The 25,040-nt window shown below is 39.8% G+C and overlaps 1 protein-coding gene across 2 annotated transcripts; it reads right to left on the bottom strand.

Moving 5' to 3' along the window:
* Window positions 1–418: 418 nt before the first annotated feature.
* Window positions 419–20,237, bottom strand: LOC115734246 (mitochondrial import inner membrane translocase subunit TIM23-1). 2 transcript variants are annotated; one of them, XM_048280561.1, is made up of 4 exons: window positions 20,223–20,237; window positions 2,907–3,388; window positions 1,260–1,384; window positions 419–756 (listed from the first exon to the last, which is right to left on the bottom strand). In XM_048280561.1, exons 2-3 carry the CDS (start codon window positions 3,337–3,339, stop codon window positions 1,263–1,265), a joined length of 555 nt encoding a protein of 184 aa, XP_048136518.1. In that variant the 5' UTR covers window positions 3,340–3,388; window positions 20,223–20,237; the 3' UTR covers window positions 419–756; window positions 1,260–1,262. The 2 variants fall into 2 exon arrangements, with proteins under 2 accessions (XP_048136518.1, XP_048136519.1); XM_048280562.1 differs by having other exon boundaries at window positions 419–790.
* Window positions 20,238–25,040: the final 4,803 nt, after the last annotated feature.

The raw sequence follows: 25,040 nt of genomic DNA on the forward strand, positions 1-25,040 counted from the left end.
CTAGAGGATCAGATATATTCAGCCTATGAGCTTCTAGTGCGCCCAGTAATCAGTTCTACGTATCGGCTATAGCATCAGTCATGATACAAGCACCTGCCCATGAGAGGGATGCAGGACCCCGTCTCTCTCGATGCTTCCATCTGCTCACTATCGGCGCTTGGATGCCGAGGCGCTGCTGAGCTTGCGGTCGATGGGGTTCCGCATCGAGAGACGGGGAGAGTTCAGTGGATGCTCGAGAACTTGGTTAAAATTGATTCGCTGCTGAGCTTGCTGTCGATGGAGTTCCACATTGAGAGACGGGGAGAGTTTCAGTGGATGCTCAAGAACTCGGTTAAAATTGATTCGATTTGACTTGACGAGGACCATCGTGGATTGGGTAAGTGTCAAAAACTGATGAAGGGGAGAACAGATGAGGACATGAATGAGTGACGACGGCAGTAAATTATGATTTGGTAGAACCCCATGATGTACCGTGTAACATGGACCAAATTACAGTGCACATTTGAGAATTTATACAAAAATGAGAGAAACTAAGAAGCTTTCTACGGATGGATCATCACAAGCTCTTTACACATCTTTAAGAAAGCAAATTCTGAAGATCCGTATGATTTATCCAGTTCAGCTGCAAGTTCCTTAATATTGCCAGAAACTCGCCTTCCTTACAATAAGCCTTTGAAAAAGGGCGAAAAAGGGCGAAAAAGAGTAAATTCTAAGGACACAACTTCCACAAGCTCTTCGATATTGCCAGAAATGCACCTTCCCAAGGAATGAGACTTAATCATATTGGCAGATGAAATAAACATCACACGAGAGCATTCTAACACAAAGTAATCATATGAACTATGAAGACATAGTTGCAAGACTAGTTTCTGCTAAATGAGGAACGAGACCATTGCCAAATCCATCTGAACAATATCTCAAGGATAAAAAGGCGAACCAACTTACATATGAAAGACCAAAGAGGCGAACCAACTTACATATGAAAGACCAAAGAAACATTCTTGTCAACAATCCATGTCACAAGACCAAAAGAATATGCATCTGGGATGCTTGCTTCAGTTTTGTATTTATTTAAGGCAACTGAACAAGTATACAATTCAAAATCAAAATCAAGTTCCCAAAATTTCCATTGATAGTACCATCAATGAATGGTCAAGTCAGCAGATTGGATACATCCACCATGTAACCAGCGATTTTATGAATTTAACTGTCGGAAATCCAACCGAAAAAACATAAACACAGTTCACCAAATTTCTCATGTCTCATATTGGCACATATCTTTTCATAGCCTGCTTCCCAGCAACTGCCGCAACCGCTGCAATCCCTCCGATCGCCCCAGCAATTGCTGCCGATCTGGGCCCTGCTGCTGCCTTAAAAAGCGCACCTGTCACAAAAAACCAATTCCACCATCTCATGATGCTGCAAAAATGAGAAAAACATAGCACTCGAGCACAAAAAAATACCATAATATATCAGGATCATCAATGTAAGTGAAAAGATAAACATCTATAAGCTATCCCAATAAACAAATGATTCGTGCTTGAATCTCTCTAAACAAGTAATGATTTCCTGATCATAGATGAGCAAATTTCATCCTCTTAACACCAATCTACTTATAAAGGCTATCTTCTCCATAGATATCTAGAAAGTGGCACACGCCATGGATTGCAGTGTGCTAGTAATTGGAAAAGCGCACACCACTTGTCACCAATGTGGTACATCACATTTAGACCAATGCAGTACACTCCGATAAGGCCTAGCTGATTGGTTGATTGGGCAGTACACTTTAAAGCAATCATTCAAGTCATTCAATTTGCAAAATAAGAAGAATTTTGCTAAAAGGTGCCCCAAGGCCAAATGGCAAACATCTAAATAACTAAATAATGCTGACCCCAAAAAAAAAAAAAAAAAATCTACGTAACGAAATATTGCACTTTCTAATACACTGAGTGCTCTCGTGGTATGCACAATCAATAATTTCACTCATTTAGGAATCGAATTCCATCACGACGTTTACTATTTTCAATCAATTAATGCCATAAAGTTATGTATCCAACTCATTAATTTTTATTCCAAAAGCCTTCAGGTCAAAGTATGTCAAAGAAATGTTCTAGAATAAGCTCAGAAAGGATCTATCTTGGTACAATTTAATTGCAAGGAATTCATGGCAGGTAAACGGGATTGCTGATAATGGCAATCCAAAAAGTAAGGCTACAAAAAATGGAGTGATGTACACAGATTACAGAACCAGAAAAATTGTCGAACTCCGTTATGCCAATAATGATGTTCACCGATATGATTAACAAAAGTATCTTGGCTTTACGGGTTTGTAGATGGAAACTTCCCGGTAATGGCATATATACATATTTCACTTCAACGCAAGCTCCCTTTTTGATATATTCCCATTAACACCAGGATTAAATTCTTCAACTTCCATGACAAGGGTGCATGAGAATAGCTTTCTACAGTTTTCAATTGCCTGCACATGACTTTTATATAGCATTTTTCACTTTCGCTAAACTCAAAGACAACACTCCCACTGCGCTGTCTAATAACCAAAAGCATCATTTCAACCTCTCCCTATCTCAGGTGCCGTGAGTGCCGTCTTCCAAAAGCAATAATCTTCTCTCAGGCAATTGTAATTCTGCGCAACTTTTCTTCATTTCATTCACTAATGCCAAAGACAACACCACGCCACTGAACTTATAACTCGTCATTCTCATGAGCTCATACCACAAATCATCACCAACACAGGACCTCTCTGTCTTGGGAACCCCATTCAGCAGTTCTAAAGTCGACTAGGTATGTATATAACAAATGCTTCACATTGTAAAAATTCAAATTTGAAAGTATGGGAAAAAAGGAAAACAAAAAAGAAAGGAGAACTCGAATCGTTAATCACATACCCGTGCCTAACCCAGCAGCGACGCTATTCAACATGTCGTCGGTCCCTCTCCAGTGAAGCAACCCGCTCTCCAACCCGGCGAATATCAACCCGACGACCCCGAGCGAGTTCCCGAGCCGCCGACCCATCTGACCCCCGGAGTTCAGGACGCGGTTGACGCGGAGCTTGAGGGTGTCGCCGGGCTCGGCGGACCTGATCCCGTCGAGGGTGCCCTTGGCGCCGCCGGCGATGGCCCCGCCGAGGTAGCCGGACCCGGTGTAGAACTGGAGGTTCTCGCCCCAGGAGCGGTGGGGCTTGAGGGCTTCCTCGTGGAAGAGGTACTCCGGGGAGGTGGGGAGGTTGTAGAGGTTCTTAATCGGGACTTGCAGGTCCTGGTACGGGTTGTAGAGCCGGGTCTTCGAGCCCTCCGGCTCGGCGGATCTCGGAGTCGACATGGCGAACACACGCAGACACAAAGAGAGAATTAGGGTTAGAGAGAGAGAGGCAGGGGAAGGGTTCAAGGTGAAGGCCGAAAGAGGTGGTGCGAGTTTTGATTCTTGATTCCGTCCTGGGATTCCAGCGAAGGTTCCTCTCAAAAGCCTTTTTCTTATATATTATATTATTACATATAACAAAATACATATCGCCAAATATTAGATTAAATTTAAGTTTTTTTTTTTTTTGCCAATTGAATTCTTCACCAATATTCTCTTTTTGAAAAAAAATAAAAATAAATTTGCATGTTGGTCTAGAGATTGAAATATGTGTAAAAACCAATTATGTGACATTTTACATCAAATGCTCGTTGCATTCTGATGGGTCGGTGGCTCTCGTTGGTCGCTACCTCTCTTGGCAAAAGAGAAATGCTTGCCCCGAGTTTGTTTGTTTGTTTTCTTTAATTTGAAACCCTGAACTCAATTAGGAGTGAGAAAAGAGTCGGATCGAAAAAAAAATGGTTCAAACCAATTGATTCTAAGTGGTTTCCAAGGAAATTGGTCCCGATCTCGGTTTCGATAACGGTATATATATATAGTCCTTTTGTGTTTGAATCCTAAATCCTTTTTTACTAATTAGAGACTCTTGAGTCCCCTAATTGCCATTTGCCCCTTTTTTCTAGTTTCTTCTCTCGAGTCTCACGCCTTTCTCTCGTAGCTCGCTCTTGCAATCGCAGCCTCTCTCGCTGCTGCTCACGATACTCGTCGCTCCCTCTCCCGTAAGTCCTCGATCCCTCTCCGACCAGAGTGCGACCTAACGAGTTTTGAATGAGTGACGGACCTTTAGAGAGTCATGAATGTAATAAACTCCAAAGTCAATGCAGAGCAGCTTAGGAGTTTCCCGTTGACTGTACAAGCTTTTTGGGTTTGTCTTTGAAGTCAACAGAGTTTTGTGATAGTGCATGCCTCTTGAATCCTCGATTCCTGGATACCAGTGTCCTTCGCTGGTTGTTTTAGTGCTGAATCAAGTCCCACTAATGTTCATCCCGGTAGTCTTGAAAAGAATTTGAAGCATCGTCCTTCTTGCTTTCTTGGTAGTTTGTAAGGATGTGTCTGGGCTGACCAGCAAGTGAAAAGCTTGAGCTTGAAACCGAGTTCTGTTTGCGATGGTCCGAACTCTGATGTGTGAGGTCCCCGTAGGTTCGTTGAAACCTCTTGGAGGGGAGGATTTGTCGAGATGGAAAGCCGGGCAATCTATAGGTTCGATGTTTTGGCGCGACAAGTCTAGGATGTTTTTACCTTTCCCTTTTGAATTAATGAAAACAGAGGTCTAATATTGTTGCTTGGGGCAGGCGCTAGGGTCAGAATAAGCATTTGAAGAGGCTCAATGCTGCCAAGCATCGGATGCTCCTCGACAAGCTAGGCGGTGCCGATGCCCTTTCGAATCCAAATTTTTTTTCTGTTAGTTGAAATCGCTTGCTTGTTTGCTTTCATGTTCTGTTGCTTTCGTTCTCTATTCTAATGTCATCCGCGAATGTGCAGGCACCTAAGCCATCTTCTGGATCAGACAAGTCCAGGGAATGTTTGGCTGTGATTATTGTTCTGCAAAACAAGGATGAAATATGCTCTCACATATCGTGAAGTCATTGCCATCTTGATGCAGCGACATGTCCTCATCAATAATGCTGTGCAATGGCTGGTTTCATGGACCCGTTCGGGAATCAGATTGGACTGTGGCCCGATTTCCGGATAGATCCAAGAATCAGTAGGCGATTCTTGGATCACAGATTGTAAAACCAGCCTATCCTGAAACCGATCACCCCTAGTCGTTACTCTTCATTGAGGTTTCCAAAAACCGAATTTAGACACACGCACACACAAATATAGCGGGCAACCCCAGTTGACCCGTCGAGCGCTTTTTGGGCTTACCTAAGCCCTGGCGACTCTCGTCGTGCTCTAGCGATGGTGGTTGCTACCTCTTCGAAAGAAAGAGAGAGGGGCTTACCTTAGGCTCAATGAGAGTCGCCGCTCTTCATCGAGGTGAGCGAAAACTAATTCAAACACCACTTGATTGTTAAATTGAAAAGAAGAAGAAGAAGAAATGCAGACAGATTACACTGGATGTGTCATAAAATTTAAACAATCACTAAATTCAATTGTTCCACAGGGTTTCTTAAGGTAGTAAATGGGATTGTCGATTCAACTAAGGTGGATACAAACGTTCTAGTCGATTTGCCACGGAATGAGTTTAAATGTTGCAATGGAGGATTTAGACTCAGTGTTCGCGAGTGAGACCGAAGAGCATTGCGGCATCTGTGGGACAAACTATCTACCATATATTTAGATAATTTGGGGGAGGAAATTGTCCAAAAAAAAATTCGAAACCTAGTGTATTTTTGCCAATTCAGTCATTAACTTTCAAGTTTTGTCAATTGAGCCCTAAATATTTTTACACTTTGCTAATTGAGTCTATCGGGCTAATTTTGGCTAGAATTTGCCGATGTGGATACCGTTCACCTACTAACATGGCAAATGATGATGTAGATATTTTTTTTTAAATAATTTACTTTTTTTTTTAATTTTCTTTATTCTTTTTACCTCTTTTTCTTTGCTTTTTTTTGTGTGCTTTTTCTCTGTGCTGTTGAGGGTAACCAGCGAGGCTGCGACACCCTCATTCGAGGCTAACGAGCGATTACGTCCTAAAACTTGTCACGAAAATGCGATTGGGTTCTAAAACTTATGAAAAGTGCAATCAAATTCTAAAACTCATTACGAAAGTGTGATTGAGTCCTAAAGCTGTCGAAATGTGCAATCAAATCCTAGAACCTGTCAAGTTCTTGCAATTAAGTCTTAAAACTTGTTAGCATTTCCCGTTTCTCAAGTTGGGCGGAATTAATGGAAGGACCGGATACTTAGGCCGAGAAGTCGGGGAAGCAAATGAAGTAAAAGGAAGAACAGGGCCAAGAAGATCCGTGGTGTGAAAGAACGTACACAGTTGTATTGTTTCTTCTTGCCGTTTGTTTATTTCTGCAGTACAGTGCTCCCTTTCACTGCGTATTCATGAAATTCTCATTTTGGACAGACAAAGGCTGGAAAGAAGAAGTGAGAGGTTGTAGGGATGTCCTAATCTCATTTTGTTTACCTTTCTTGTATTTTGTTTTGTCGAAAGCCGTTTTCCGCATCTTGTCTGACTAAGTTGGATCAGAAGCTTAATCATATTCTAAATTTTCATTATCTTGCGACGTGTAATTTCGATTCCGTTGGAGTCAAAGTTCCAAGTTCGAAACCCTGCCTGCTAAAATAGTTTTGCGGTCCAATATGTTGAGATTCTTTGAAAGTTCGGATTAGAGTCCCTTTTTTTTTTCCCTAGTAGCTTCCCATTAATTAGTAATTTCAACTTAAAATTGAAGTAATTTTCGGTATATTCAAGAACTTTTCAAAGAGAAAGAAATAAATCAATTTAAAAAAGTAACTCTATTAGTGCTCGAGAATCGGATCGGGACCCATTAGTCCGACTCCAGAATGGATAGGGTCGGTTCTCGATTTCACAAGTTGAAAATCGATTACCTCTAACTAAAGCCCTTGTAATCACTTCTCTGGGAGGGCACACGAGTGAGAGAAAGAGGCCAATCTTTGGGAACGAAAAGTTCCCGAATAATGCCAATGAACCAAGAAGTGGATGCTACTCATTTTTTTTACTTAAGAAAAAGTACAAGAAGAAATAGACTAGCCAATAGATAATGGTCGACAAAATACCGAGTCAGTGTTAGTCATCCATTCTCTCCAAGGATTTACGTTCCCAACACTTTCCGACATGTGATTGATACGTGATCGGCGCTTCGGACACGTCGGCAATACGCCAATCCAACATTTTGACACGCTATTTCGACACGTATGGGGTCAATTTTAAGCATTTTCATTAAATTAGGGTGAAAATATAAATTTATGAAAATATATATACTTAAGTCATATATCCATCCATCCTAATATTAATATATCCAACTAGCAAAAAAAAAAAAAAAACTAATCGTAAATCTCTAACGTAAGAAGAATAAGAACAAACTCACCGCCGATATTGTTATAAGTATATGATAAATACAATATGTCCCAATGTGTCGAAATTTTCTATTTTTCTAAAATGACATGCCAGCATGTCGTATCGCGTGTCGAATATCGGTGCTACTTATACCATTGTTAAATGGTTCTTTCCTAGTAACAGTGAAGACCATCCCTGTCTTGACCTCCCTTGACCTCCAAATCATTAATTCCCCCTGTTTCCCCGACATCTAACGGGGGAGTCTCTTTCATGCAAGGGTGATAAATATATTCCGGCTTATGCTTGTCCAAATCCAAATTCTCTTCCTCTCTTCTAACTTTATCTGAATTGTTTTACCTTTTCTTCCCGTCCCTCCCATTTGTGGTACGAAATTTCTGTGACTTGTGGTAAAAAAACCCAGTTAATTTTCCCTCACATTTGGCTTTTTATAACTAGTGTATATATATAAGTTTGACGGGCTTTTGGAGAATAGACAAGCTAGAAAGTCTCTTTGGAGCAATGTCGAAGCTTTCCTCGTTGTAAGTTCATTTTGTTTTTTTTTTTTTTAACCTCGTTTTGCATGTTATAATCTTTGCAGGTTTTAAGTTGTCAATCTTCTTTAGAGAATTTGAGGTGCGATGGCTTGTTGAAAAACCCACCTTCGTTTTTTGAATCTTACTTTTCAACCCACTGAAAGCTTCTTCTTCCGTTAAGGTGTTGAGGTTTCTTTGTGCAATCTCTGGGTTTGACCGTTGACTTTTCTTTCTTTGTTCTTGGATTGATTTTTCTTATGTTAGTAGAATGTTAGATCATGTACATGAGCCGTAAAGGTTGCATGGGAGGGTTGATCTGGAACTCAATAGTGTTGCATTCTTTTTTATTCTCATAAGTGCTTTTTCTATTATGAAATTTCTATGGCCTTGTAATAGACCTGTTAAACGGGCGAATTAGGTTGGAACTTTACGATGCTATGCATGCAAAAAAGAAGAAGTCAAAGGAGCCATCACACATTGGTCCTTCGACCTTTGAACCTCAGCAATGATGAGGGCAATCTCAGTAATACAGCGTAGGCCACCGAGGCATTCGTCCATAAGGTGTCAAGCTACAAGGGAGTGGAAGTTCCTGATCAAAGGATACATGCAGTAGGCCTCGATGTTTCTTCTCCAGATGGAGATGCTGGGAAAGGGTCCTCCTCAGACATGGATTTTGATGAATCTGAAGATGCAGTTGATGATGAAGATAAGGAGGATACTTTCATCGATTCCTATTCGGATGCTCTAAATCGGGATTTAAAGAGCAGCACGCTTACTGAAAGTTTTGTTCGTGCAAATGAAGAACCTTCTAAAACAAATCAGGGAGCATCATCAAGTTCCGCGCAAGTCATGGATGAAAATTTTACTCCGGTCCACGTGGACGTGAACCGGGTGAAGAGCTTGCTCGACTCGTTCTCTTCCCAAGAGGCACTTCCCGGACCCGCTTTGAATTTGCTCGGTCTCATGGGGGGCTCCGGCAGCAAAGCCCTCGGCGGCCATGGGCAAGGGTTTCACGGCCCTCGCCTAGTGGTGGGCTAGGGCGGGCGGCCCTTGACTGGTGTCGACAAGGGTCGATCAGCCCTCACATGTGACCGGCGAGGGTCTGCCGGCCACCCTAGCCAGACTGTCGGGAAGAAAAAGGTAAAAGACAAAAAAATTCCCTCTGAACGGTGGCGTTGTCTACCTTATCCCCAGATTGAAAGTCTGACCAGTTTGCCCCAAATAATATGAGCCCTAGATCAGAGTACATAAAGTTTTCTTCTTCGTTGATCCTCTAGGCCCTAAATCATTTTTCTTTGCCCCAAGCCGTGCTGGTGTTTGCACCTTCTCGGCCAATCAAAAATGGCAATGGAGACGGTGAAAGGGTCTTCTCCGTCCTCAACGATGGAGATGGCGGATCGAGCGGCACATCGAGAACCACGCCATTCAGTTGGTTGTGCTTAAAACGGCCTCTCATCCTCAATCTCGTCTTCTAAGCAGAATCATTCAGGTGTGCTTCATTTGTTCTGTGGTTCGTTGGTCTGTGGTGCATGCTTTTGGTGACTGATTTGGTTTTGATGTTATGAGTTGATTGCTGGAAAGAAATTGAGCTGTTGATCTTTCTCGGGCATTTCAGGTCCTTAGCGAATGATCGGAGCAGCTATAACTTTGTTCCTAATCCAAGTTGGGATGAGATTAAACAAGTAATGCGTTGTGATATGAATATTTTTTTACGTGATTACAACTATGTGTTCGGGATTATGGGTAGGGGCTTAATCGTCGGGGCTGGACCATTGAATAAAGAAGGTAAATGTGTGGATGAACAAATGTTCCTCTCATCTGGAATTCCCAGCACGCCAAAAGCTCTCCTGCCAGTTTTATTTGGTCACTTGGTAATAAGTTGAATGTTGCTATTGCTAATGTATTCAAACAATTTATCTTATTACTATATCAAATGAAAATAGAAAATGACAAATGGAAAATGACAGAAATGTAGTTTCATTCAGACTAGAATGGAATTAAATCTGTGGGTTGTGATGCAAATGGGCATCTCCCAAAATATAGTACCAATCAGATTCAAAGAAATTGACAAGTGTCCCAATGCTACAAACATGAAACTCTCTTCCATAAGTTGGCAGTAGGGGGAAATATATGTAGATTTAGTCTTTGGGTCATTTTTTTTTTTTAAAGTTGGACATGGTGTGGGATCTAGAGATTCTTGAAATATGATTACCTTAGCTTAGTAGATTTAATCTACGCAGTACGTACTTACTCGTTCAGTTTTGCCTATATGTTAGGTGATTTTTCATGTAGTTGTGCTGAACACTCGCCCTCTCACACGAATAAAAAAGTGACACACCAAATTGCACTTGTATCGTCGTTGTCATCATCATCGTTGTTCTCTCTTTCGGCTGTTTGCTGGCACAGTATTGAAGGAAGCAGCAGCAACAAAACTTAAAAGATCTCTTGGATCACAACACGTATGGTGAACTCGAGAGCAAACCATTCTTTTCGTCTTCCCATGATAGGAATAAATTTATTAACTCAATCCTTTGCAGCTCTCACGAGAGACATTGCATGAGTCGGCTCCCAGTTGGATGGTGAGTCAAGCCACGGGATGGACATGAACAATAAATGCGTCGTCGGACATTGAATCTTAGCAAGACATTTTTCGACAGATCTGTTATCCGGGAATGGACTGGACGGCCCAATCTGAGATGACAACAAAGAAGACGCTAGGTGGAAGAGTTTGTGACACTCCAATCTCGCATAAGATGGGAAAGAACTTGAGATGTAAGTCGAAATCCGCTTCCAATAATCACCACCTGAATACTTCGTAGGGAAATTGGCCCACATTGAATGCTCCAAATCGTTACATTTGTTAAATTTAAAATCGATTAAATTTGTGCCACCATGTAATATTCGACGGAGCAAAATAACGATAAGAAATTACGTGAAGCTAGTCCTGAGACCCGATCGATAAAGGATCCAGTCTGAATGTGGACCGTTGGTACTATTTTAAGGTGGCAGGCCCTACCCGAAAGCCTTGCAACCTTGAGTTCATCGAGTAGGTCAATCCCTATCCCTTGCTAATGGTCTGAGAAGGGAATGAAAGGAGCGACATGTTAATTAGAATTGCAAAATCATTGTCATGAAGAGTACGAGAAACATCGCGCCAATCTGATATTAGAATTATTCAAATTCATTGCAGCCAAAAGCCATGTCCTTCTTTGGGCTCTTATAAAGTAGCTCGCCTCATTGTCTATTAGTTAGTAGTGAATAATTCAACTTCATTTGCAACGATCATCATTTTCAATTCCAGGGAAGGCTGTTTCTGGAGAGCTTTTTTGTACAAGTTCCACGAATACTTCAATTTCAACATGCAAGGCCGTGCCTAAGTTGGTGAATTACGTTCGGAGAGATTAATCACGGAGTCTTTGATAGTTGTGAAAATATTGGTAAGTTTTTTTCATAATGCCTTTGTGAGATTTAGTGATTATTTCGTAAGGAATTGTGTAGGCTAAACATTGTGTATGTTGATGTATTTGAGGGCTGAGGAAAACACTCAAATAATTATTAGTGACTCGAGCGCGATCATAACCTCGTTATAACTTCGCTTGATCAATAGTGAAATCTTGTACCGCTCTGTTCATGGAGTAGGTCACACTGACCAAGTCACGTAAATCAATTTGTTGTTCAATTTTTTTTTCCAACAATAATCAAGATAAAAAGCAACGCCATGAAGATTGTTTTCTTACAAATCCGACTTATATGGTTAATCTTATGTTGGCCGAATTTTGTGACCATCTACTATTAATTAAGTCACCTTGAAAATTCTAACATATTTAAACATTTTGCAAATTATCTTTTCCTACCACAACGAAATTCAAATTCTAAAAAGCATTTTGCATATAGCATATATTCAGGTGTAAACTTCAACCATCCGGCGCAACAACATGGCTCAAATTTAGTTGTGTCGAAATTAAGAGCGGTTATTCGGTCCATGTATTTCTTAACTTTCACTTAACAATGAAATATCCATTATCCAGAAATTAGACAAACATGTTCCGGGGAAGAATTACTATAGTAGAACTCTTATGGATTGATTAATAAGCACCCTAAAGGTAATTCCTCTGGAAAAACTAGTCGTCGTTATTTTTCATTGAAAAAAGAGCCGTGATTATGGCTTTGGCAAAACAACAAACGAAACCCCCAGTTCCAGTTCCGGTTCGGAATAGTCGGTTTCCGTTCCAGTTTGGAATCGCCGGTTTCCGGATCTAACGGCTCTTTTCTTCCGTCTCCCCCTCCTCCCATTTAAAAAAAAAAAAAGCGGATCGAAACCGTGAGCTCGATCAAAGTTCTGGGCTCACAATTTCATTTGGTCATGTTTACTGTAGACCTTGCATGGCCATGCGAACCACCACGCCAAAGTTTTTAGCTTCAAATAATTCGCGACGTCAATGCTACTTTGGGGAGAAAAAGAAGCAAAAGGACAAAGAGACATTATTGTCCTTCCTCTAAGGACGTGTAGTGCCGCGGGGGGGGGGACCTTGACTATCGAGTCTTTGATGCTTCATGTCCGATTAAAACAACGGATGAACATGCAAGACGCGAAAATACCGAGATGGTCCTAACTTCATAAAAGTCCAATCCAATCAAATGTCGCATGGCCATGTGAAACGCACCACGTTTCTAGCTGCAAATGTTCATGTTGGTACCTTTTAAGTATCTTCACATTCCTTCGGACTTGTTCACCCTTAATGGTCCTTCCACGTTCCACAAATCTTTCTGCTAGTTTATCCAAGTTCCTTTAAAGTGGATATTATCTTGAACGTAGACAACATTGGTATTTATCAAGCTCGTAAGGTATTCATGGATTGTTTGGTTGTGGCATTGTCCACAGCCGCTGCACATCACCGTTGCATGTCGCCTAGTCCTCAAATCCCTTCACCGGCGGTCCTCTTGTGTTTGCTCACCGGCGACTCCTCAAGCTCCTTCCGTCGCTTCTTATCAATCACGTCGGGCTGTTCACACATGCGCTGCTTCTATTCAACTTTTGACCGCTTGGCCTGAGCTGTTATAAACACTCTGGGCCTTCGTCGGTCCCACAGCCATTATTAAAGCTTGGTGTTACGTCAACCTCGAGTTGCAGAGGGCGGTACGACTCCATGCACGCGCAGGCTAAGATTTAAGGCCTCAGCGATGGCCGAGGGACCCAACCAACCTGTCTGTCCTGTCTCTTGTTCAAGACTTCATACATGTGAACGCCAATATTGAAAGGAAACGGGAGAGAAGAGAAGGCGGGGAGAGAGATCGTGTGCCACCGTGTATGAATGAATTATGGAAATCGGAACAAATTATTTTGCGCAGATAACAGCAACAAATATTCTAAACGAATATTAGGGGACAATAATACTAATGATTCTTGAATTTTGACCTAATATATAATGTGGTTCAAGAACTTTTAATTATTCGATATGATCCATAAACTTTACTTTAATATGCAATATGATCCTCCAAATTCTTTTTTTATTTAATGTGATCTTTGAACTTTTGTTACATATTAAATTTAGTCCCCGAATATATAATCTTCGCCAGCTAATTCGATTCTGACCTTTATATATCTCTATTGTGTCAACGGTTTGACCAATATTATTGTTAAACCTACCATTATGTGAAGACACGCCTTCATTATGAAAGTAAGCAAACTAGACCAGCGTGTTTTTTTATTCAATCGGGGGTATAGATTGTAAATTAACATGCAATCAAAGCATATTGTATTTCAAGGGTTAGATTTTAGCAGTCCCACTAGTTAGCGGTCCCACTAGGCTGGGACATGGATTGGACCGGACCGCAGGTCTCAATCCAGTCAGGTCCTGATTCGGTCCTTGGTCCAGAAATTTGAGGACCGAGGCTATTAGTCCGGTCCCCGGTTCTATACCGAGACCGGACCGTCCCTGACCATCAACACCCCTGGTGCAGATTAGGAATAAATACAAAAAATATTTAAAAACTTATTAATTATAATTAAAAATATCAAAAAAATTAAATAAATATCCATGTCATTGCCAGTCATGTCACGTGGACATCCACGTTAATGATTTATGATCAAAATTTACAAGATTGACACAAATTCGAAAGATTTAAGATTGAATTTGCATCAATATAAAAATTTAAGACTGAAAGTATTAAAAGAAAATTTATAATTAAATTGACATAAATATAATAAATTTATGATTTTTTCAATACTTTTCCCATCAAACATGCCCTAAGGAGAAGTGGGGTGCTGCGGGCCTTGCATGGCCATGTGAACCTGAACCACGCCACGCTTTTAGCTTCAAATCATTCGCGATGTCAATGTTACTTTGGAAAAAGAAGAAGCAAAAGGACGAAGAGACATTATTGTCCTCCGAGGACGTGTAGTCGATGATGGTGGGAGGGGGAAGGGAACCTTCACCATCGAGTCTTGGGAGCTTCATGTCCAAATAAAACAATGGAAGGACATGCAAGACGCGAAAGGACCAAGATGGTCCTAAGTTCATAAAAGTCCAATTCACGACATTAGGGTTACTTTGGTAAAAAAGCAAAAGGAGAAGCACACATTATTGTCCTCTAATAAAGACCTGTAGCGGACTGTGGACCTTGCTCGTGTCCAAATGAAACCAGAGGTGGATGTGTCAGACGTGAAATGACGATCGATTATCTTAAGTTTTCTTCCAAAATATCGAGTTAAGGGCAGTACCACCGGTGTTATAATTATTGTACGACGCCCGTTTTATGTTAAAATTTTCCAAATAAAATTTAAGTAGCACAACTTTTAGAGAGCAAAGCAAACAGCCGCTGTGTAAACTGCCCTCCTCCAGTGGTCGTGTAAGGTTTTCTATTAGAAGGTACAAGAAAAGTTCCCTTGGTCATCGTTCACAGCCATCGCTCATAGCCTAACTCCCGTCCATCGCCGGTCCTCAAATCCCTTCACCGGCGGTCCTCTTGTTTTTGCTCACCGGCGACTCCTCAAGCTCCTTCCCTCGATTCGACCAAAAAAAAAAGCTCCTCCCCTCGATTCTTGTCAATCACGTCGGGCTGTTCACACATGTGCTGCTTCCATTCAACTTTTGACCGCTTGGCCTGCTGAGCTGTGAGAAACACTCTGGGCCTTCGTCGGTCCCACAGCCATTATTAAAGCTTGGTGTCACGTCAACCTCGCGCTACAGAGGACGGTACGAGTCCAAGCACGCGCAGGCTAAGATTTAAGGCCTCAGTGATGGCCAAGGGACCCAACTCAGCCGGTCTGTCCTGTCTTTTGTTTGAGACTCCACACATGTGAACGCCAATATCGAAAAGGAAACGGGAGAGGAGAAAGCGGGGAGAGGGATCGTGTGCAACCGTGTATGAATGAATTATGGAAATCGGAACAAATTATTTTGCACAGATAACAGCAACAAATATTCTAAACGAATATTAAGAGATAATAACACTAATGGTTTCTGAACATTGATCTACTATAATGTTGCTCATAAACTTTTAATTTATTTGATGTGATCCCCAAACTTTACCTCAATGCGCAATATGATCTTCCCTAATTTTTTTATTTATTCACTGTGGCCCTTAAACTTTTGTTACATGTTAAATTTAATCCTCAACTATATAAAATTGTTCAATATTGTTATTGCAATAGTTCAAGTTCATGAATCATATTAAACACATTAAAAGTTTGATCATCGTGGATGTATATATATAATGGAAGCTTTTTTTTTTCCCCTTTTTCTTCTTTTGCTGACTGTGCATGTAATATAAACTCTGGCGAAAAGAGTATGTATTCCATATGTAGCTTTGGCATTCAATTTCTACACTAAAAATGTACGAAAATGTATAATGAGGTACTAGTCCTAACCCTGCTCCTTGTCTGCCATTAAACACAAGGATGCTGACTTGGTGGAAATAGAGATGTTCCTCAATTTGAATAGTTTAGTCCTTTTAACCCTCTATAGGTGGATGGAGCCATTTAACAATGAATTTAGCGTCACCCTTTTTTTTTCCTTCTTCTGATCATTCTTTACACATAAATGTTATCATCCCAGTGTTTTCGATACTTGTTAAGTAATTAATTTACGAAAATTTGACAGTTCTCGTGTTATATGGAATTAATGCTTGAAAACTGAATTTTGAAACAAAACATTCTTAAAAAGTGGACCACGTCGCTCATGTTTCAATTGGAAAATTTTACCTTCGACCCTCTATCACAAGGTATTGAAGACGAGCAATAATCTAGTGAACCTATCTAGTGTACGCATGAGACATACGTGAGGCCATCCTTTTTCAACGACTCAAATTCATATCTGTCTATATTAACTAGTAGAATACGTGTGTCGAACTTGTTAAGACGATACGTGTTTTGGACCATGTACGTAAATCCAATTTGACTAAACATGATTTGATACAATTCATTATTTATCATACATCAAATTTGAGTAAACATGTTTTTGACAATTTCTCTTGATAATCATACATAATGAGACAATTCATTATCTATCAAATCTTTTGTGAAATCTTTGAATTTGACATATCAAACAAACTTAGAAACGTTCTTAATAAACTATTAAGATTTTTTTTTTATGATTGAAAATATCCATCAACCCTCTCATAAAGGGTCTCTTGATGACAATAGAAGGGCTTCATTATGTCCTTGAACGTCATTTCTCACCAAAAGCGTCTGTCCTCTCTCTCTAAAACGCCGACGACGAGGAGGAGGAGGAGGAAGAGGAGGACCATCGCCGGTCCTCAAATCCTCCCCTGGCGGCTCTTTTTTGGGCTCACCGGCGACTCCTCAAGCTACTTCCTTCGCTTCTACTAATTTATTAAATTAATACAGTAAAACTTTTATTAATTGATTAATAAGCACCCTAAAGGTAATTCCTTTGGCAAAATAAGCTGTAGTTATCGTCATTGAAAAAAGAGCCGTGGTTACGTGAGTCACGCCTCCTTTCCAGCGTCGTATGATTCTTGACGTTTGCGTTTCTTTCGGAAAACAACAGAAGGAGAAGGAAACATTATTGTCCTACATATTTGGTAACGGATTTATTTCTGATCAGGAATAATTTTTTCTGATTCTATTCTCGAGAATAATTTCTGAATAGAAGAATATGTTTGGTAATTACACAAAATTTATATTTTTAAAATAAAAAAGAACATAAATGTGTTTGGTACGAGCGGCGGCAACGACAATCGACAGTGGACTCTATCTAAAATGATATTACTTCAGATTTTGTTCCAATGTGAATTGGCATCAATAAAAGGTTTAGGACCTAATTGACATCAGTGCAGAAGGTTTATGATTGAATTGGTATAAAAAAATATTTATCATTGAATTGACACAAATACAATAGGTTTATGATTTTTTCGGCAATTTTCCCCGTGTTTGACAATACTCAAGATTGTTTGATTCTTATTCTTTTGTTCTTGAAAACAAAAAAGGACCGGAATTCTGTTTGAAAATATCTTAAACCTTTTGTATTTGTGCCAATTGAGCCAATACAACCAATTTTGGCTAGAAATAGCTTACGTAGATGTTGGTTGGCCTACGTGACATTATTGATGTTGATGTGGATATTTTTTACTATTATATTCACATTTTAAATAAATTTTAATAATTTTTTTTGGTTTTTTCTTCTTTTCTTTTCTCACTTTTTTTTATTGGGTGCCGATTAGGGGTGAGCAAACTGGACTGGACCAGACTGGGCGAGTTGGTCCAGTCCTTGAGGGGGGTGGTCTGGTCCTCGATTCCAGGTGGATAGGACCGTCCCGGACCGCACGAACTGAACCACCCATAATATAAATAATTATTTATATATATAGATATATACAATTAAAAAAATAAAGTTTTCATTTGTTTTCAATGTTCATTTCTTGAGCCACTTCCATTGTTAGGCTGTACATTCTTGAAACTCGGACAATCCCTCAATGTTATGAATGCGGTATATCCTATTTATTATGGTCTTTTCCAGTGCATTGTGTGGTGAGTGTATGCTAGCATGTTCTTTTCAGAAAGAAATGATTCAATCCGTTCATTTAATATAGTGGTAGCAATTTCTTATTGTTCATGCGTTTAGGTTATTCATTTTAATGAGTAATCCTATATTTTGTTTCTGTACACTGTTTGGATGTGGAATCCGTTTAGTGAACAACATCACTATTAGTATGTCTTTGCCAGCTAAGTTTTTTCGATTCTGTCCTTTATATATCTCTATTGTGCCGGCGGTTAGACCAATGTCATTGTTAAACCTACCTTATGCGAAGACACGCCTTTATTATGAAGGTGAGCAAACTGGATCAACGTGTTTTTTTATTCAACTGAGGGTATATATTGTAAATTAACATGCAATCGAAGCATATTGTATTTCAATGATTAGATTTTAGCGGTCTCATTGAGCCGATATCGAGACCGGACTGGACCGGACTGTCGGTCCCGTCCAGTCAGGTCCTGGTCCGGTCCTTGATCCTGAAAATTTGGGGATCGGGGCTACTGGTCCGGTCCCTGGTTCCATACTGGGACTGGACCAGTTCGGACTATGCACACCCCTAGTGTCGGTGAGGAACAAATGCAAAAAATATTTAAAAACTTATTAATTATAATTGAAAATATCAAAAAATTAAAGAAATATCCATATCATTGTCGGTCATGTCACGTGGACATCCACATGAACGATTTATGATCAAAATTTACAAGATTGACACAAATACGAAATATTTAAAATTGAATTAGTATCAATATAAAAGTTTAAGATTGAAAGTATTAAAAGAAAATTTATAATTAAATTGACATAAATGTAATAAATTTATGACTTTTTCGTACTTTTCCCATCAAACATGCCCTAAGGAGCTGTGGGGTGCTGCGGGCCTTGCATGGCCATGTGAACCACGCCACGCTTTTAGCTTCAAATCAATTGCGACGTCGATGTTACTTTGCAAAAAGAAGAAGCAAAAGGACGAAGAGACATTATTGTCCTCTGAGGGCGTGTAGTCGATGATGGGTGGGAGGGGGAAGGGAACCTTCACCATCGAGTCTTGGGAGCTTCATGTCCGAATAAAACAATGGAAGGACATGCAAGACGCGAAAGGACCAAGATGGTCCTAAGTTCATAAAAGTCCAATTCACGACATTAGGGTTACTTTGGGAAAAAAGCAAAAGGAGAAGCAGACATTATTGTCCTCTAACAAGGACCTGTAGCGGACTGTGGACCTTACTTGTGTCCAAATGAAACCAGAGGTGGATGTGTCAGACGTGAAATGGCAATCGATTATCTTAAGTTTTCTTACAAAATATCGAGTTAAGGGCAGTACCACCGGCGTTATAATTACTGTACGACGCCCATTTTATGTTAAAATTTTCCAAATAAAATTTAAGTAGCGCAACTTTTAAAGAGCAAACAGCCGCCGTGTAAACTGCCCTCCTCCAGTGGTCGTGTAAGGTTTTCTATTAGAAGGTACGAGAAAAGTTCCCTTGGCAGCGTTCACAGCCGTCGCTCATAGCCTACTAACTCCCGTCCATCGCCGGTCCTCAAATCCCTTCACCGGCGGTCCTCTTGTTTTTGCTCACCGGCGACTCCTCAAGCTCCTTCCCTCTTTGGACCAAAAAAAAAAAAAAAAAAAAAAAAAGCTCCTTCCCTCGATTCTTGTCAATCACGTCGGGCTGTTCACACATGTGCTGCTTCCATTCAACTTTTGACCGCTTGGCTTGCTGAGCTGTGATCAACACTCTGGGCCTTCGTCGGTCCCACAGCCATTATTAAAGCTTGGTGTCACGTCAACCTCGCGCTGCAGAGGGCGGTACGAGTCCAAGCACGCGCAGGCTAAGATTTAAGGCCTCCGTGATGGCCAAGGGACCCAACTCAGCCGGTCTGTCCTGTCTTTTGTTTGAGACTCCACACATGTGAACGCCAATATCGAAAAGGAAACGGGAGAGGAGAAAGCGGGGAGAGGGACCGTGTGCAACCGTGTACGAATGAATTATGGAAATCGGTACAAATTATTTTGCACAGATAACAGCAACAAATATTCTAAATGAATATTAAAAGGTAATAACACTAATGATTCCTGAACTTTGAATACGTGTGTCGAGCTTGTTAGGACAATAAATGTTTTGGACCATGTACGTAAATCCAATTTGAGTAAACATGTTTTTGACAATTTCTCTTGATAATCATACATAATGAGACAATTCATTACCTATCAAATCTTTTGTGAAATCTTTGAATTTTCTTGAACATGAAGTTGAAAAACACACATATGAGGAAATGGATAACAATAACATACAAAGTACAATTAACATAGCAAAGGAAATTGAAAAGTAAAATATATGGAGAGAGAGAGAGAGAGAGAGTAAAATAAATTATTTGTGCAAAAGAGCAATGGAAATTGAGAAGTAATATTGGAATGGGGTTAATGGATGTTGTGGAGATGAGTGAGTTAAGACCAGCGAACTTCATTAAAAGGAAAGAAATTGGTGCGTGCTCTATTGGTTCTACGGGTGGGTTAAGGTCATTGATTGATTGGATCAGTGAAAAAAAAGACGTTGAGTTTAGGGTTGGCATATTACTTTGACAATCTAGAATTGTTCTCGTTCGGACCATGATAACTTATGAGACTCCCTAAAAAAAGAGAAGAAACTTAGGTACTATATTTTATTTTAGTTTTAACATGAAATTGTCATATCAAACAAACTTAGAAACGTTCTTAATCAACTATTAATTGATTAATAAGCACCCTAAAGGTAACTCCTTTGGCAAAATAAGCTGTAGTTATCTTCATTGAAGAAAGAGCCGTGGTTACGTGAGCCACGCCTCCTTTCTAGCTTCGTATGATTCTTGACGTTTGCGTTACTTTCGGAAAACAACAGAAGGAGAAGGGAAACATTATTGTCCTGCATATTTGGTAACGGATCTATTTCTGAAAACAATTTCTGGTAAGAAAGAATTTTTTCTGATTCTGTTCTCAAGAATAATTTTCGAATAGAGGAACATGTTTGATAATTACATAAAATTTATATTTTAAAATAAAAAAAGAACAGAAATGTGTTTGGTACTAGCGGCGGCGACGGCGATCGACGGTGGACTCTATATAAAATGATATTATTTCAGATTTTGTTCCAATGTAAATTGGCTCCAATAAAAGATTTAGGACCGAATTGACATTAGTACATAAGGTTTATGACTGAATTGGTACCAAAAAATATTTATCACTGAATTGACACCAATATAATAGGCTTATGATTTTTTCGGCATTTTTCCCCATGTTTAACAATACTCAAGATTGTTTGATTCTTATCCTTTTGTTCTTGAAAACAAAAAGGACTAGAATTCTGTTTGAAAATATCCTAAATCTTTTGCATTTGTGCCAATTGAGCCAATCTAGCAAATTTTGGCTAGAAATAGCTTACGTGGATGTTAGTTCGCCTACGTGGCATTATTGATGCTGATGTGGACATTTTTAATATTATTTTCACATTTTAAATAAATTTTATTTGATTTTATTTTTGTTATTTCTTCTTTTCTTTTCTCTCACTTTTTTTTTATTGGGTGCCGGTTAGGGGTGAGCAAGCTGGACCGGACCAGCCTGAAACCGGACCGGACAGAGCGGGTTGGTCCAATCCTTGAGGGGGGTGGTCCGGTTCTCACTCCCAATAAATGGACCGGTGGCCGGGCAGTCCGATCCTCGGTTCCAGGTGGACGGGACCGTCCCCGACCGTTCGAACCGGACCACCCATAATATAAATAATTATTTATATATATAGATATATACAATTAAAAAAATGAAACTTTCATTTGTTTTCAATGTTCATTTCTTGAACCACTTCTATTGTTAGGCTATATATTCTTGAAACTCGGATAGTTCCTCGATGTTATGAATGCGGTATATCCTATTTATTATAGTCTTTTCCAGTGCATTGTATGGTGAGTGTACGCTAGCATGTTCTTTCTAGAAAAAAATGATTCAATCGGTTCATTTAATATAGTAGTAGCAATTTCTTACTGCTCATGCGTTTAGGTTGTTCATTTCAATTAGTAATCCTGCATTTTGTTTCTGTACACTGCTTGAATGTGGAACCCATTTAGTGAACAACATTACTATTAGGATGTCTTTGCCTGCTAATTTTTTTTGATTCTGACATTTATATATCTCTATTATGTCAGCGGTTAGACCAATGTCATTATTAAATCTACCATTATGTGAAGACACGCCTTCATTATGAAGGTGAGTAAACTGGACCAACGTGTTTTTTTATTCAATCGGGGGTATAGATTGTAAATTAACATGCAATTAAAGCATATTGTATTTCAAGGGTTAGATTCCCACTAGGTCGGGACCGAGACCGGACCGGACCGCCGGGCCTGATCCAGTCAGTTCCTAGTCCAGTCCTTGGTCCCAAAAATTTGGGATTGGAGCTACTGGTTCGGTCCTTGGTTCCATATCGGCACCAGACGGCTGGTCTCGGTCCATTTAGGTCCTGGTCCGGTCTTTGTCCCGAAAATTTGGGGATCGGGGCTACTGGTCCGGTCCATGGTTCCATACCGGGACCGGACCATTCAGGATTGGCCCGAACAACGCACACCCCTAGTGCTGGTTAGGAATAAATACAAAAAATATTTAAAAACTTATTAATTATAATTAAAAATATCAAAAAAATTAAAGAAATATCCACGTCATTGCTAGTCACGTCACGTGGACATCCATGTCAATAATTTATGATGAAAATTTACAGGATTGACACAAATACGAAAGGTTTATGATTGAATTGATATCAATGTAAAAGTTTTAGACTGAAGGTATTAAAAGAAAATTTATAATTAATTTGACATAAATATAATAAATTTATGATTTTTTCATACTTTTCCCATCAAACATGCCCAAAGGAGCTGCAGGGTGCTGCGGACCTTGCACGGCCATGTGAACCGCGCCACGTTTTTAGCTTCAAATCATTCGCGATGTCAATGTTACTTTGGAAAAAGAAGAAGCAAAAGGACGAAGAGACATTATTGTCCTCTGAGGACGGGTAGTGGATGGGTGGGAGGGGGAAGGGAAACTTCACCATCGAGTCTTGGGAGCTTCATGTCCGAATAAAACAATGGAAGGACATGCAAGACGCGAAAGGACCAAGATGGTCCTAAGTTCATAAAAATCCAATTCACGACATTAGGGTTACTTTGGGAAAAAAGCAAAAGGATAAGCAGACATTATTGTCCTCTAACAAGGACCTGTAGCGGACTGTGGACCTTGCTTGTGTCCAAATGAAACCAGAGGTGGATGTGTCATACGTGAAATGACGATCGATTATCTTAAGTTTTCTTCCAAAATATCGAGTTAAGGGCAGGACCACCGGTGTTATAATGACTGTACGACGCCCATTTTATGTTAAAATTTTCCAAATAAAATTTAAGTAGCACAACTTTTAAAGAGCAAAGCAAACAGCCGCTGTGTAAACTGCCCTCCTCCAGTGGTCGTGTAAGGTTTTCTATTAAAAGGTACGAGAAAAGTTCCCTTGGTCATCGTTCACAGCCGTCGCTCATAGCCTGACTCCCGTCCATCGCCGGTCCGCAAATCCCTTCACCGGCGGTCCTCTTGTTTTTGCTCACCGGTGACTCCTCAACCTAAAGCCCCTTCCGTTTTGGACCAAAAAATAAAAAAACAAGCTCCTTCCGTCGCTTCTTGTCAATCACATCGGGCTGTTCACACATGTGCCGCTTCCATTCAACTTTTGACCGCTTGGCTTGCTGAGCTGTGATCAACACTCTGGGCCTTCGTCGGTCCCACAGCCATTATTAAAGCTTGGTGTTACGTCAACCTCGCGCTGCAGAGGGCGGGACGACTCCTAGCACGCGCAGGCTCAGCTTTAAGGCCTCAGTGATGGCCAATGGACCCAACTCAACCGGTCTGTCCTATCTTTTGTTTGAGACTCCACACATGTGAACGCCAATATCGAAAAGGAAACGGGAGAGAAGAGAAAGCGGGGAGAGGGATCGTGTGCAACCGTGTGTATGAACGAATTATGGAAATCGGTACAAATTATTTTGCACAGATAACAGCAACAAATATTCTAAACTAATATTAAGAAATAATAACACTAATAGTTCCTAAATTTTGACATAATATAATGTTGCTCATGAACTTTTAATTTATTCGATGTGGTCTCTAAACTTTACTTCAATGCGCAATATGATCTTCTCAAATTTTTTTATTTATTCAATGTATTTTTTGAACTTTTATTACATGTTGAATTTAATCCTTAACTATATGAAATTGTTTAATAATATTATTCCAATAGTTCAAGTTCATAAATTATATTAAACAAATTAAAAGTTTGGCCATCGTACATCTCTATATATATGGTAGCCCTGCAATGGAAGCATTTTTTTTTCTTTTTTCTTCTTTTGCTGACTGTGCATATAATAGAAAATCCAGCGAAAAGAGTATGTATTCCATATGTAGCTTTGACATTCGATTTCTATACTTAAAATAGGTAATGCAGGATAAAATCATAAGATGCTACCGAACGAAAGATATAAGAAAAAATTAACCATTCACCTTTGCGTTTTTATGCCAACCAATCTACAGCTAATCTCTACTTCCTCATATTTATTACAGCTTCGTTCATGGGCCAAAATTTATGTACATATGGAATGAGAAAAAGCAAAACAGGATTTGATCATCAACGGCCGAGATTTAGCACTAGAAATCCAGCGAGCGAGTGCAGAATAGGATGGAGGAAGGGGACCGTTGAAGAGCAATCAACGGAGAAAGAAACACCAGCAAATATACGGAAATGTATGATTACGTACTAGTCTTAAACCCGCAAATGTACGGAAATGTATGATTAGGTACTAATCCTAAATCCGCTCCTTATCTGCCATTTAAGAGTGAATGTAGTGTCACTTTTTTTTTTTTTCATTCTGATCATTCTTTAAACGTAATTTTTATCATCTGAGTGTTTTAGATACTTGTTAAGTAATTAATTAGGAAAATTTTACGATTTCTGATGCATTGAGTTCTCGTGTTATATGGAAATTAATGCTTGAAAACTTATTCTTGAAACCAACCGTACTTAACAAGTGCACCACGATGGTCGCTAATGATTCGGTCCGAAAAATTTACTGTGGATCCTCTGTTTTTTTTTTTTTTTTGGT

Source organism: Rhodamnia argentea, chromosome 6, assembly GCF_020921035.1.
Source record: "Rhodamnia argentea isolate NSW1041297 chromosome 6, ASM2092103v1, whole genome shotgun sequence".
NCBI classification, from domain to species: Eukaryota; Viridiplantae; Streptophyta; class Magnoliopsida; order Myrtales; family Myrtaceae; genus Rhodamnia; species Rhodamnia argentea.

What these genes read in the sequence shown, in the direction of transcription:
- LOC115734246 (XM_048280561.1), bottom strand. Translation starts at nt 3,339, where the DNA reads ATGTCGACTCCGAGATCCGCCGAGCCGGAGGGCTCGAAGACCCGGCTC. An exon ending in CGCTGCTGGGTTAGGCACGG is followed by an intron (nt 1,385 to 2,906) that starts GTATGTGATTAA and finishes TTTTTGTGACAG; the next exon opens with GTGCGCTTTTTAAGGCAGCA.